Source organism: Mirounga angustirostris, unplaced genomic scaffold (assembly GCF_029215605.1).
Source record: "Mirounga angustirostris isolate CCGP_5_RB_7025 unplaced genomic scaffold, mMirAng1.0.hap1 SCAF_12, whole genome shotgun sequence".
In the NCBI taxonomy this organism is placed as follows: domain Eukaryota; kingdom Metazoa; phylum Chordata; class Mammalia; order Carnivora; family Phocidae; genus Mirounga; species Mirounga angustirostris.
In genome coordinates, this window is record NW_026991720.1 from 32023686 (window position 1) to 32037554 (window position 13869).

Below are 13869 nucleotides of genomic sequence, written 5' to 3' on the forward strand. Positions count from 1 at the left end.
ATCATTGCCAACAACTACAGGGACTCTGCTGTGAGATGCGTACGCTGCTTGCAAGCGCATGACGCCGGGTCAGAAGCCGAGGACTCCAGCCCTGAGCGCAGCCCCAGCCTGTGCCTCACCCACGCAGTGGCTCTCCCTGCGCCTCAGGCCCCGGGGGGGTGACGGACAGTGGCCCCTGGATCCCAGCTGCCGAACTCGGAGCTTGAGAATCCCCCAGGCTCCTAAAGGGGGCTGCTAGCTAATCTGCCCGCCTTTTGCCCTGGAAGGAAGTACCACTTTCATTATCCTAGTAAGGAAAACAAATCTGCCTTCTCCAGAAGGAGACATTGTCTCTCTCTTCCAAGGCTGTTTGCATTACTAACATCCTTGAAAAGAGAGCCAAGAAGTGGACACTCGATGTGCAGACATGCCATGGAGGATTGTCTCCCAACAGCTGTGTTCAGGAAGCGCTACTTTTTTTTTAATCTTTACCCCTTAATACCTTTAGGAGTGCTTGCGCAGGTCTGACACATGGTACAGAACACCAGATTTTTGTCTTTATTCCCCTCTTACAGTTTTCTTTTTTCTCTTGAATTACATATCATTAGACATTAACAGAGAAGCTTAATATACAGATGCTTGATACCTGGGCAAAAGTTTTAAGTCTTGAAAGGCTTACGCCAATATCTAATAGCTTTGAAAACTTCATTATACTGGGAGATGTGGTTTAGCTTCTACAGCCTTGAAACAAGTGTTTTTTTTAATGTTGCAACAAAGGAATTTCAATTGCTGTTGGATGCCCCAACCTTGGGTAAAGTCCCACTGTTACAGCTATTACTACAAAGAGTCCATCTGGGGAGACAGCTGGTGACCCCATCCCCGCTCTGCAGAGCTAAGCCCACCCACGTGCAAACACTGAGCCTTTGCCTTAGGGTGGAGAGATTTAATTTGCCACTGAATACAAGATCTACCCCAATTTCAGAAATATTAAAATATATGTATCTTATTAAGGACATATGGCAAATAAGTTTAAGCTGTTTAGACATCGATTTCCAGGAAATCTTTTTTCTAGACTTCCACCTGCAAATTTACTTTCCCTTCCATATATTTTATTTATGCATTCATTCAACACACACTTAAGCATTGATTCCTGCTCTCAGTGATCTTAGAAGGTAAAAGGAAAGAGACATGTGAACACTTTCATCTGCAAAACATTGTATTTTTGAGGCAAAGTCAAATATCTTTGATATTGGATAATTTCACTTTTTTAAAAAATAATTTATTTGAAAGAGAGAGTACAAGCAGGGGGAGCAGCAGAGGGAGAGGGAAAAGGAAAGGCAAACTCCCTACTGAGCAGGGAGCCTGATGCAGGGCTCGATCCTGAGACCCAGGGATCACCACCTGAGCCAAAGGCAGCCGCCTGACTGAGCCACCCAGGTGCCCCAATTTCACTTATTTCAAAACTACCTAGGAAAATCAGCATATCTGTAGAAATACTTAATGTTTTTTTCCATGCTCTTCAAACCCGTCCTTCGTGGTGTGGTGTGTAATCTGTGACCGGACCTCACTGCCAACTGCCCTTCTCTTGCAAGGTGGATGGCTAAGCTGTGGAATGCTATCATTGCACCCAGAGTTCAAGAAGCAATATTGTCAAGAGCCTCCGTGAGAAGACAGCCGGGCCTGGGGCTGACAACTGCTAGAAACCACCCAAGCCAAGGACAGCAGGCGGTGGTTAAAGCTGCTCTCAGCATCTTGCTCAATAAAGCCGTGCTGCATGGCTGTCCCCTCCAGAGAGCAGGTATGCAGGTTGGTGCTGGGAGGGGAGGGGAGGAAATTCACTCTTACATAATACTTGTTTGAATTCATTATAAGGGAGCTCTTCTTTCTTCGGAAGTAAAGAAATTATCTTGACTTTAATGTACCTTTGGCACCATTGTCCCAGAACTTTAAAAAATTTTTTTTAGTCTTCCCTCCTAAAAATTTTATTTAAATTCAATTAACAAATAATGTATTGTTAGTTTCAGATGTAGAGTTCAGTGATTCATCAGTCTTACATAACACCCAGTGCTCATGACATCAAATGCCCTCCTTAATGTCCATCACCCAGTTACCCCCACCTCCTTGCCCTCCAGCAACTCTGTTTGTTTCCTATGATTAAGAGTCTCTTATGGTTTGTCTGATTTCATCTTTTATTTTTTCCTCTCTTCCCCTATGATCCTCTGTTTTGTTTCTTAAATTCCACACAGAAGTAAGATCATATGAGAACTCTCTAAATTATTGGCTCAGTAATTCCAGATCTCCAAGTAAAATTTGCTGGGTCACAACATCCCTGCTTGGGTATTAAGCACAGCCATGATTTTGAAGAATATTTCTTGGAGAATTGCAATTGTTATATTTTATTTGACTATGAAACGCAGGCTCACTGCCTTCTTTTTGGCAAAACATGATTTGTGTTGTTTCAGAGCTGGACCAGCACACAGCTGATTTCAAAGGAGGAGGTTTCCCATTATCTATAGTCTCAAGTTACAACAGTTGTAGCAAGAAGAAAGGAGAGAGTGGTGCCTGGAGAAAAGTGAGCACCAGTCCTCGCAAGAAGTCTGGCCGCTTCTCTCCTCCGTCCTGGAGTAAGCCGGGCCTGAGCGAGGAAGGTAAGTGAGGCGGCCATGCTGCCTGGAGGCACGTGGGCACTCGGGCCCTGCTTTCGGAGTGTGAGTGTGCTTTTACTTTTCTCACTATGCATTCAACAAAGTTGAGGTTTTCAATGCATATTCTCAGGGAATGAACGGGGGGTAGTAGGTACATTTCTGAAAATATCTGGGAGGAAATAATCGTTTGTTTGTGGCATCCACCATTCAATCTATGTAATAACAACAGTTGTACTTAGGCCGTTTTCTCCTTTTCTGTGTCATCTCTGAGCCAACCTTAAATTTTTTAAAGTATGTATAGAGATACATTTCATACCAGTTTAAGGCCTTCGTGAATCAATCAGTTTTACACATTTCTTTCTCCTATATTGTGTCAGCTTCTAGTCTACACACTGGAGAGCAAACACAAAAATTCCTGCCCTCTTAGGGTTTATGTTCTCCTAAATTATTAAAAAGATTCAATATAATGGAACATCCTCTATAAAAAAAGAATATGTAAGTTTTTATTCAAACAGGCTAAAACATTTATCTCTGGTGTTAGACCTATTCCTTTTGGCTTTGGCAATAGGGTAATCAGTAATTATACGAATTGACTTTCCTGAAGGAAATCCATATTTGAGTAAGAATGAAAAGATGTTCCAACCTCATATGCATTGTGCATTTCTCATATATGTAATTTGGGGAGCCCCTCCCACCCCCAACATATTCTGTTATGTATAATATCATGCCCATTTTATAGTAGAGTTGCTAAAAAGAGAGAATATGCCTAAAATTTTGAAACATGAAGAATTGCCTGTGTTCATTAATGTTTTCATACTTAAAAATCAGCAAAATACAGCATGTATTAATGTTAATACATGCTGAAGTTTTGTAATTACCCCGTGCATGTGTCCATAAACTGTGACTTTTTTTTTTTTTAATGACTGAATGTAAAGTCACTGAATGAGAGTTTCCTTATACTTTTTTAAGGTGATTGCTGTGTATCTGTAATATGATATTCTGATTTTAAGAGCTTGCCATTACTTCCCAGAGTTAGAGTGTTTGATTCAGGGAGTCAAGTCATTAGACATCAGCCCCCTCCTAAGGCATAGAGACTGCTGAGATGACCTCTGCAGCAAGGATTGTACCTTCCACTTGTCTATCCCTATATGTAGTGCAAAAGAGCTCTAAGATGAGGATTATCTTCTCCATTTCCAGGTAACAAAACTGAGGTTCAGAAACCTTTGGCTGTCTGTCCCTATCACGGGGCTCTGCAACCCATGTTTTTGTTTCTTGCGAGTCCTATGCTGTTTCCTCCATCCATGCCACTCTAATCCCATGGTACATGGAATAATCCATAAGCACTCAAATAACAGGACACCCACCCAGGCTCTTCACTGTCGTTTCCAAGTTTATTACAATTTCTGCAGGATTTAAGACCAGCCCCTGGCTTGAGCCAAATAACTAAACAATAAGCGTTGTTAGTGTATACTTTAGAGTGGACAAACAAAATCAATAAAGTGAATATGAATTTAAAACAGTATTAAGTCAAACTCAGAAAACGATTATGTAAAATATTAAAAAGTTAAATTATTGAATATAAGTATAAAATTTATAATTTTATATTTTAATATTTGATATATCAAATGTTATACTCTTAGAAATATGAAACCATATTCAGAAGATTAATAGAATTGTGCGTAACTGGGATATTTCATTTTTTATATTGGTAAATTTTTTTCCCAATAGTTCCATTTGATATTACAATGTTTGGGTTGCTATTGGTTTTTCTGACGCCATTGTTTATCAAAATAGAAACCACTTTGCATTCTACACAGATGACGATGGGTGATTATAAAGTTTGGTAAAGACACAGCCTCTTTTTCTCCTGATGTAAAACAGAAAAGCTATGATGTCAGGTCACAGGCTTCGGGAGACGGGGACCAAGCCCAGGCACCTATCTGGTAATTAGGGAAATCTGATAGCCACCCTTTCTGACAATGACAACAAAAATATGGGCAAAGCAACTAGTATAGAGATTGTCTCTGATGACCTCTTCATGAGGATAGATTCAGCTTTTCACAATCATTCTTTAGAGAGAATTTGTGCTAGCAACACTCCTACAATTTTAGGAGAGGGGCCGTTCATTTATAAAAGCAATCCTATGCAGGGAACTCCATCCAGAGCTACTTTCCTGAGGAGAAACGCCTCAAGAGATGGATTCAATCCAAAAACAGTATCAAAGAACAGAGTCCATAGTCTGTTTCTTTTATTTTTTCTTTTCTTTTTTTTTTTAAGATTTTATTTATTTATTTGACAGAGAGAGACACAGCAAGAGAGGGAACCCAAGCAGGGGGAGTGGGAGAGGGAGAAGCAGGCTTCCCGCCGAGCAGGGAGCCCGATGCGGGGCTCGATCCCAGGACCCTGGGACCGCGACCTGAGCCGAAGGCCGATGCTTAACGACTGAGCCACCCAGGCGCCCCCAGGAATCTGTATTTTTAATAAGAAGCCAGATGATTCTTTTTTTTTTTTAAGATTTTATTTATTTATTTGACAGAAAGACATAGCGAGAGAGAGAACACAAGCAGGGGGAGTGGGAGAGGGAGAAGCAGGCTTCCCGCTGAGCAGGGAGCCTGATGCAGGGCTCGATCCCAGGACCCTGGGATCATGACCTGAGCCGAAGGCAGACGCTTAATGACTGAGCCACCCAGGCGCCCCCAGTCTGTTTCTTTTAAATACAGAGTTCAAGATGCACAAGGACAATGATTGATTCTATTGAAAATGATTACATTTTTCTTTAAACAGGTATCAAAATTAAAGCTGTATCTCAGCTGAATTATAACAGGAATGCCTCTCTGTCAAAACAAAAGTAAGTTTCCCTTTAACTTGCAGCAAACAATGCATGTTTTCATTATTTGTACATCTATAATGCTATTAATGTATTTTTAAAAAATAGAGGTCATTCAAATGCTAGTATTAAACTGAAATCTAACGAATGAATGTGTAATGGTAGGAAAATTTTCTCTTGTAGGTTCTTTGGTCTAATGATCAAATTGATATAAGACACATTACCAGGAGAAAAATGAATTTAATTTCCTATGTCTGGGAGCCCCAAAGATAGGAGACTCAGGGCCACATCAGGCAGTTGAGGGTTATATTGTCATCCTCACCTAAGGAATGGTATAGGGGCCTGGGGCTTTGAGGGGAAGGGGGTGAATCACAGGATAAGAGCAGATGCTTGCCCCGCCAGACAGGGGTATTTCAGATAAAAACCTTAGCTCTGGTAGTAGCTCTTTCTAAATTCTAAATTCTTTTAGGTAAGTTTTCCTTGAGTCAGCAGGGTCTTGATTGACTTCAGATCAAAATAACCCACCAGCCAAAGGGACACATTTTGGGATGGCATATTCTCACCTTCACATGAAAGCTAAAAAACATGTTCTTTAAGCTCAGTATAACTTAACATAAAGCCTTTTTTGCTTGTAGTTTATTGAAAAGGTTAGAAGTATTAATGGCTTTTTTATCAAACTTGATCATTAATGCTTTTGACATAAAGACATGATAAACAGGCTTTAGATGACTGATGTTTTAAAATGATCACTTTTTCTTATGTTGCTCCTAGGGAATTATTTTAGCTTACAAATTTTGAGGTACAAAAGGTGATTTGGTTAATCATGGAAATGTTCGGGCAGCGTGTAAATAGCTCTCCATTGTAACTCAATAAATTGTGTGTCCTGTCACTTGACAGGTAACATTTAGAACCAAGTTCACAGAATTACAGACGGGGGAATTGTAAAGAGAGAGAAGATGGATAAAGGAAACCGTAACACATGCGCCTTTCTGCCAGGCACACTGCTGAATCCATTATATACAGCAGCCTATGTAATTTCCCCAGTAACTCTATCATGTAGATAACCCAGAAACTGAAGTGTTAAGGGAAGCGAAAAAAAGAAAATACGACCTGTGGCCATGTTGCCAGTAAGTGGTAGAGCCAAGTTTGAAATTTATAGTTGTTCCAGGGTATCAAACTGTCCCTCTGCTTCCCCAGTATTTCATGTCCTAAGTTTCATCTAGGCTTGGAGAAAGGGAAGAAAAAAGGACTGGAATGTTCTAAACCAAGGAGATTTCTCGGTGAATAAAATTTTGAGTGGGAGTTGCCAGACTGTGCCATCAGGTGACATTTCAGACTCTTTTAAAGGATATTTAGAAACTTTTCCTACCCGATCCCAACTCCCCAAAACTGGATTGTGGTTCCCACTTTGAAAAACTCTTTTCTGAACTTTGTATTAGGTCTTTAGAGAACGATTTATCGTCGATATTGAATTTGGAACAAAGGCTGTCTCTGGGTTCAGATGATGAAGCGGACCTTGTCAAGGAACTTCAGAGTATGTGCTCCAGCAAATCTGAATCTGATATAAGCAAGGTAAGCAGTACAAGGCGGGAGGACATGGATTGGCTCCCCGGGCAGGAAAGAGATTCTTTAGAGCCACATCACAACACCCACTCCCTGAAAGAAATTCCTGATTGAATAGTATGGTTAATGCTCCAAATCAAATCCTCTTTACCTTGCTTAGAAAAGCCCTTTCTCTAGACGAACCATGAGAGACGATGGACTCTGAGAAACAAACTGAGGGTTCTAGAGGGGAGGGGGGTGGGAGGATGGGGTAGCCTGGTGATGGGTATTGAGGAGGGCACGTTCTGCGTGGAGCACTGGGTGTTGTGCACAAACAATGAATCATGGAACACTTCATCTAAAACTAATGAGGTAATGTATGGGGATTAACATAAGAATAAAAAAATGAAAAAAAAAAAGAAAAGCCCTTTCTCCAAACTATCTTTTATATAAAAAGGAGTTCTATTCAGTACAGCTCGCTTTTCAAAACTCCTCTGAAAGACCTGAGGTTAAAATTGCATGTTGATTGCATTAGCACAAATCACACCCAACGCATTCAGGCATCACTGTTGCCCTAGGCTTTTCTTCCTTTTTGTTTTTCTAATGTTGGTATACAAGTCACCTATCAGTAAGAGAGCATCACAGCAGACTCGTGTTATAGACACAGGAAAAGCCACAACCTTCCTTACAAGAAAATGTGGCCTCTGTAATGCATATAGTCATAACCTTTTAAGCCGTGAAAATTGAGATCTATATATAGAAATCAGTGGACCCCAAATCTCAAAGGCAGTGTCAACAGCTTCAAGTTCAGCTTGTCTTGGCACTCTTCTAGCTGCAGCAAATTGAACCAGACTTCCTTGATAAAGGCCTTTTACTTGAAAGGGAGGATAAGAAGGTAGTTATAATGTGAGGTTCCACCGGAAGACTCTTAACTCTTACATCTGAACAATCCAAATCTCCGGGACAAAGTCAAATTGACAGTCTGATTTAACCTTGCTGGAAATGAGCTGAAATACTTACCCACTGGAAAAATAGGTAATGATTAAAATCCGACAATTTTGCCAGGACAGATTTTTTTTTTCTATAGGGCTCATCATCTGGTCACCTTCTTTTGACTTTTTTTTTAAATAATCTCTTAGGAAGGAGGACCTGTTTCTCATGTATTTTCTGGTAGTTTCACTTAACGGCTTGGAGTCTTTGTTGTGCACAGTATAGGCCTTGAGGGTATGTTCATGGAGCTCCTGAGGGTCAGAGAAGAAGGTAACATATATAGAAAATGCAGATTTTCTATAGTGAATTTAAGTTATGCCTTGAGTGTGTACCTATGACTTGATAAATGGTCTCTTTTCCAGATTGCTGATTCCAGGGATGATTTAAGGAGGTTTGATAGTTCAGGAAACAACCCTGCCTTTTCAGCAACTGTTAATCCAAGAATGCCAGTGTCACCGAAGGTAAGTGCCCATTTCCCTGCAAAATGAGACAAAAAAGGATTGCTGTGGAATGGACTTCCCGAATCTTCTTTCAGTGTGAATCACAGAATTCTTTTTCAACCACAGCTGTGAAAAGAGAAGTAGAGTAAAAGTAAGTGTTCAGTAGTTAATCAGGGTTAGAAAGATCACTGTTTAGATAATAGCTTGAAAGAATGATGTAGAGAAGCATTGTGTGTGTCAAAAGTATATATAATGAGACTTCTGTCTTGGTTCTTCTATTTTAAAATGTATTCATTTGAGAACCTTTAAGGTTTCCTGCATTTTAGAATTGCAACAGGCTAAATAATGTAAAGAAAGATCTATCACACCTGAAAAAAAAAAAGTCCTTTTTAGGGGGCACCTGGGGGGCTCAGTCAGTTAAGCATCTGCCTTCGGCTCAGGACATGATCCCAGGGTCTTGGGCTGGAGCCCTGCGTCAGGAGTCTGCTTTTCCCTCTCCCTGCTGCTCCCCCGGCTTGTGCTCTATCAATTAAATAAAAAAACTTAAGAAACTGAACTAAAAAGGACTTTTTTTTTTAAACTTGCCATAATGCGCATTGGCTTCAGTGAGAGGCTTTCCTTTGAAAACAAGGCAGGATGGTAAGTGGCAGAGCGAGGACTATGGTTAATAAAAGCCCAGAGATGGCCCAGCATGGTACTCCTGGGTGAACACACACAATAAAACTACTTCTTACCCAGTAGTTATTTTGTGAGAAGGCAGATTTCATAGAGGCTGTTAGTAAGAGGTGGTTTGTTCACCACGTCACGTGGAGTGTGGCTCACATCCTGTTCTTGTCCCCTCCCGCGGCGGCTGACGAAGACCTGGGGGGTGGGGGGGGGTTGCAGAGAGAAGGATTAGAAAGTGAGCATGGTGAGACTATTAAATTATTCATCATCTGCTCACCACAGCCTCTGCTGTCCCACTGCTTCATGAGGTTCCAGTCCCAATTAGTTACACGTGAGCTGTAGGTTTTGGGGGAAGAAGGGGGGAAGGAAGGAAGCATTGGCAAGGCTGAGGTCCCAAATAAAAAATACATAACATGATGATCTGTGAAGAAGAGCAAGACAAGACCTTTCTGGCTTGCTATTATCATGTCTGCCTCCCCCACCCTCTCCCCAGTTGGGAACTGTTTAGAAAGCACAGCAAAAACAATTTGGAGAATTGTGAATTCTGGCTGGAAGACATTTTGGTCAGGAGCTGTCCCTCCTGAACACATTTCTTGGGCCTCCGGGACCGCTCTTTAAGGTTCCTTGTAGAATAGTCAGTCCATGCAAAGACCAGGAAGAAAAACCGTGAACCTGTTTCTCCAAGGGCCAAGTCACTTTCCTATATAAAAATGTTTACCAGTCGTGACCAGCTGCCATTGTTTAAATGCCTCATGGAGGCAAGGTTTTTGTACCCCTATTTCTCTGTCACAGGACCTTATTGGTTGCTACAATAAGGTACTGTCCACAAAAAATAGTACTGAAAGTGGGATACGCTCAGGGCAACTCAGGACAGCTTGGTTTTAAGAGAGACCTTTAAAAACATGTGTCCTCCTTTACACTCTGGGCTCTTACGCGGTTGAGTTGAGGTGGGTATTAGCACAGCTCCTCCTTCGCACACTGAACACAGGTGGAGGGGCTACCCCGCAAGGGCGAGGAGGTGTTTTTTTCAGAACCTGCCAGCAGAGGGCAAAGTAACACATTGGACAGCCTTCTGAAAGCTTGGCAGGCTCATTTCTTTTCTATCCTTCTGATAAACTCAGCTCGCAGTTCTTGGTTAGATGCCCGGTTCCTTCTGTTATCAGGAAGTAATTCTTTTAAAGTGAGAGCTCTCTGGCTTAGCTGAAATCACTTTCGACAATCCTCATTTGTCACAACAGAACTCTCTACTGCTCCAACAGTAAGGGAATGTAGTGGGATTTATTAATCTGGTGGCAGGTTAGCCTTCTAAATTAAAAACAAATGCACATATTTAAATGACTAATACAACAGACACGGATAGGTTTTCTTCTCATGAAAACCAAATGACTCCCCCGAAAGCAAAAATTCTCATTTTTGCATAATGAAATCCACTTGAGGATTTGTTTTTAAACCCCAGTGCCCAGATCATGCTTCCTCCACCCCAAGGTTCTGATGTAATTGGTTTGAGGTGCCACCTGGACTTTGACCTGGTCCTCTATTTTGTCCAGCCCCTTTGTTTCTAAATGTATCTTTAGAGGGGTTGATAGAGCTTTGTGTAACTTACATGTAATCCACTATTTCTACACCATCCTCTACACCTTCCTGTCTGTCTGCACCCTTTCTCCCCTGTTCACTTATCACAGCCCTCTACCTCCTCAAAGATCCATCTCACCGCCATCTTCTCTACAGTGTTTGCCTTTACTTGTCTCCCCAGCCCATCCCCAACTTCCCCATCTAGAGAGCAGGGATTATAGTATCCTCCTAGCTTCCAGCAGTGAGTCAATATTGAATGAACTGCTCTAATTTAACAAAATTACTTTAAAACTTAATTTGGGTGCAGCACTTTTCTATACAAACTAGTAGTTTTCTTTGAGCTTAATATGTACAACATTGATAAGTAACCTGATATGTTGAATAGAACTTTTGGGTCCTAGCCCAGAAAGCATTAAACACCATGAACTCTCCTAGTCCCAGGCTCTTGTACCTCTTAGCCTTAGGGAAAACACCTCCAACCTGTGCTTAGCTGCCCAAGCACACTCTGTAGCAGTCACTGGCCCTGTTCTTACACTCCCAGCAGCTCTCCACAGGCCTCCTGTTACACCCTCACACCCCCACACCCCAAGCACATGTTTAACTGCAAGGGAAGCTTCTTGTTACTTCATGTCAGTATTTCCTGTCTCAGACCGTAATGATGCACACCGCCCCCCACTTTCATGATGCAGACGATGGGGTGGACCATGTATCACCTTTTCTCTGTCTGGGCCCTGACACAGATTTCCCTCCCCTCGCTCATAGATTCCATATATCGCCCAGCTGCTATCTTTAGCAAAATATGCCATTTCTTCTAAATGTGCCTCCCGTGTTGAGTTTCCTGGTGTTTTAGAACAAATTACAAGTTGGGATTGGTCTTACTAGGCCCAGGCCTAAGTCCCATTTTCCAGATTTAGGAAGATGCCCAGGAGAGTTCAAAGGCCAGGGGGAATCCACACAGTTACTTTCCTTTAAAAGCCACATTAACTATTTTGCCTGTTCAATTCTAGTTTTACATTTTAAATCTTTTAATGGTTCCATTGCTGTTTAGTTGTATTAAAGGAGAGAAAGTCAGGAGGATCAACTGCTTACGAGGCATGGGGAGCAGCTCAGAGAGGAAGCCTTCCTTCACGTCGGTTGGTTGGCAGAATTTTAGACACTCTAAGGGCAAACACCTTGAGGGAAAGTTGGGAGCCCGAGGTCCGGCCCAGCGTCCTCCCTCTGAGACCGGGGACAAATCACGTCAGCCGTCTAGCTCTGTGGCTGTGCAGGAGGGAAGCGCCCCTGTTACAGCACGGATGGTTTCTGCTCTGGAAGAAACACCCAGAGCCGTGCTCCAGTCTTATAGTTAGTTCATCAGCGCATACTTTCTGAGCATTTAATATCTGGTGTCCAGGAAAGCAGAAAAGTGAGGTGACTCACCCAAAGTGAGAGAGTTGATATTTGAGGAGCTGCCTACAGAGACTAATCCAGTTTGGTGATGTCTTCGGGGCCAGGACTTCAGGAAGCTGCCAGACTGTGACATTTGATTCACGGACTCGTACGAGGCCACGAAGGGCCTAAATGAAAATCAGGTGGTGGGTCTGGAGGAAGTTAATCACTCAGCCTCTTCTCTCTCTAGTCTGCTGTTTGGTTTTGCAGGAGAACCGTGTTCAGGGAGACTCTCCTCCATGCTGGTGCAGAGACACAGAGCAGGAGGTGAGGACGGCGGTTAGCGGGTGGCCACCAGGTCAGACGTGACAGGCCTGTTCTGCTCTCTCCTCTCACAGGGGGTCAGTCCTCTCAGCAGCCATCAACCGGCCGAATGCAGCAACAGTCCATCAAAGACTGAGTTGGGTGTTTCAAGAGTTAAGTCTTTTCTTCCTGTTCCTAGAAGCAAAGTCACCCAGTGTTCCCAGAACACCAGAAGCAGCAGCAGAAATACAAGGCAAATAGAAATCAACAACAACTCAAAAGAAGAGATTTGAAACTTCCACAAAAACGAACGAGTAGGAAAACTAAACAAATAGGCCTGCCTACAATAGTCTCACTCTCAACTTCTGTATATTTCACACACAAACCAAGGACAACAAGATGTAAATACCTTAAAATGAAGGCAATGTTTTCACTGTAATATAAAGTATGAGTGCGGGACCACTATTCAATTTTTTTGTAAAGAATGTATTTATAACCAACATTTTGTTGCTTTTTTTTTTTCTTTCCAATTCTGTAGGATTGAACTTCAATACCAAGAGGTGATGCCAACTTTTCAAGTAGTTTTATAATAGAAATATTGTAATAGTTTTAATCAACATGTTCAGGGGTATTAGAACTGTCAGTGTACTGTATATCTATATCTATATCTATATATATATCTGTATATTTAAGAAAGTCCATGAAGCATATTGCGTACATGTTATAAAATGTACAACATTGGCTTTTAAATAGAGATAACTTTATGTTCACTTGAATGACTAGAATGGGGCAATAACAAATCATTTCTAAACAGTTACTTTCCATTAAAAGCCATATTAAGTATTTTGCCTGTTAAATTCTAGTTTTACATTTTAAATCTTTTAATGGTTACATTGCTGATTGGTTGCATTATGTATATTTATGCTTATCAGAGTTTGCATTATGACTCCAGAAAATATGAAATTATATAATGCAATAAAAGTGTTATCTTTCTTACAAAAGTTTTGTACCTAAGTGAATATAACTGCAAATGCTTCAATAAATTAATTTAGTTAACTCCCTCTTCGATTTAATTCTAGTAGCACAACTGATTGATAAAAGTTGATATTTTCTGGAAGTGTTTCTTCAAAAATTACTAATGAAATGACATATACAACTCAAAGTTAAAATGCTTTGACATCAATAAAATATTGAATTAGTGAAATAATTTTGCCGTAGTTTCTATTTATAGCTCTTAGTAGTTCATCCATGCAACAGAGATTTGTGTTCAATTATAAAATGTGTTCTCCCTGTTGGTATTTCACTAGCTGTTCACAGAAAGGCCCACCCCTGTTAGAAAGTGTTAAATAAAACATTTAAGTGGAGCTCTAAGAATTAGGTGTTCGGTAAACAAAACATATATTTCTCTCATAAATACCCCCCAAAAGGTACGATTTTATACCAAGAATGATTTACTTGTCTAAGAGTATTATAAGCCCTCTCTTGGCCAGAATGGTTATTTACATTGAAGTACACACATATACACTGATACTATATT

At 41.1% G+C, this 13869-nt stretch overlaps 1 protein-coding gene across 2 annotated transcripts in view; it reads left to right on the forward strand.

Annotated features, from left to right (window-relative positions):
- Window positions 1-13527, forward strand: part of CTTNBP2 (cortactin binding protein 2) — a 153345-nt gene extending 139818 nt beyond the window's left edge. For both annotated transcript variants that reach the window (XM_045864354.3, XM_064575018.1), the window contains 6 exons: window positions 1572-1777; window positions 2442-2627; window positions 5409-5472; window positions 6891-7023; window positions 8346-8444; window positions 12428-13527. In XM_045864354.3, coding sequence (XP_045720310.1) covers window positions 1572-1777; window positions 2442-2627; window positions 5409-5472; window positions 6891-7023; window positions 8346-8444; window positions 12428-12625 — 886 coding nt within the window. In that variant the 3' untranslated portion in view covers window positions 12626-13527. The remainder of the gene's footprint in view (window positions 1-1571; window positions 1778-2441; window positions 2628-5408; window positions 5473-6890; window positions 7024-8345; window positions 8445-12427) is intronic.
- The last annotated feature ends 342 nt before the right edge of the window (window positions 13528-13869 follow it).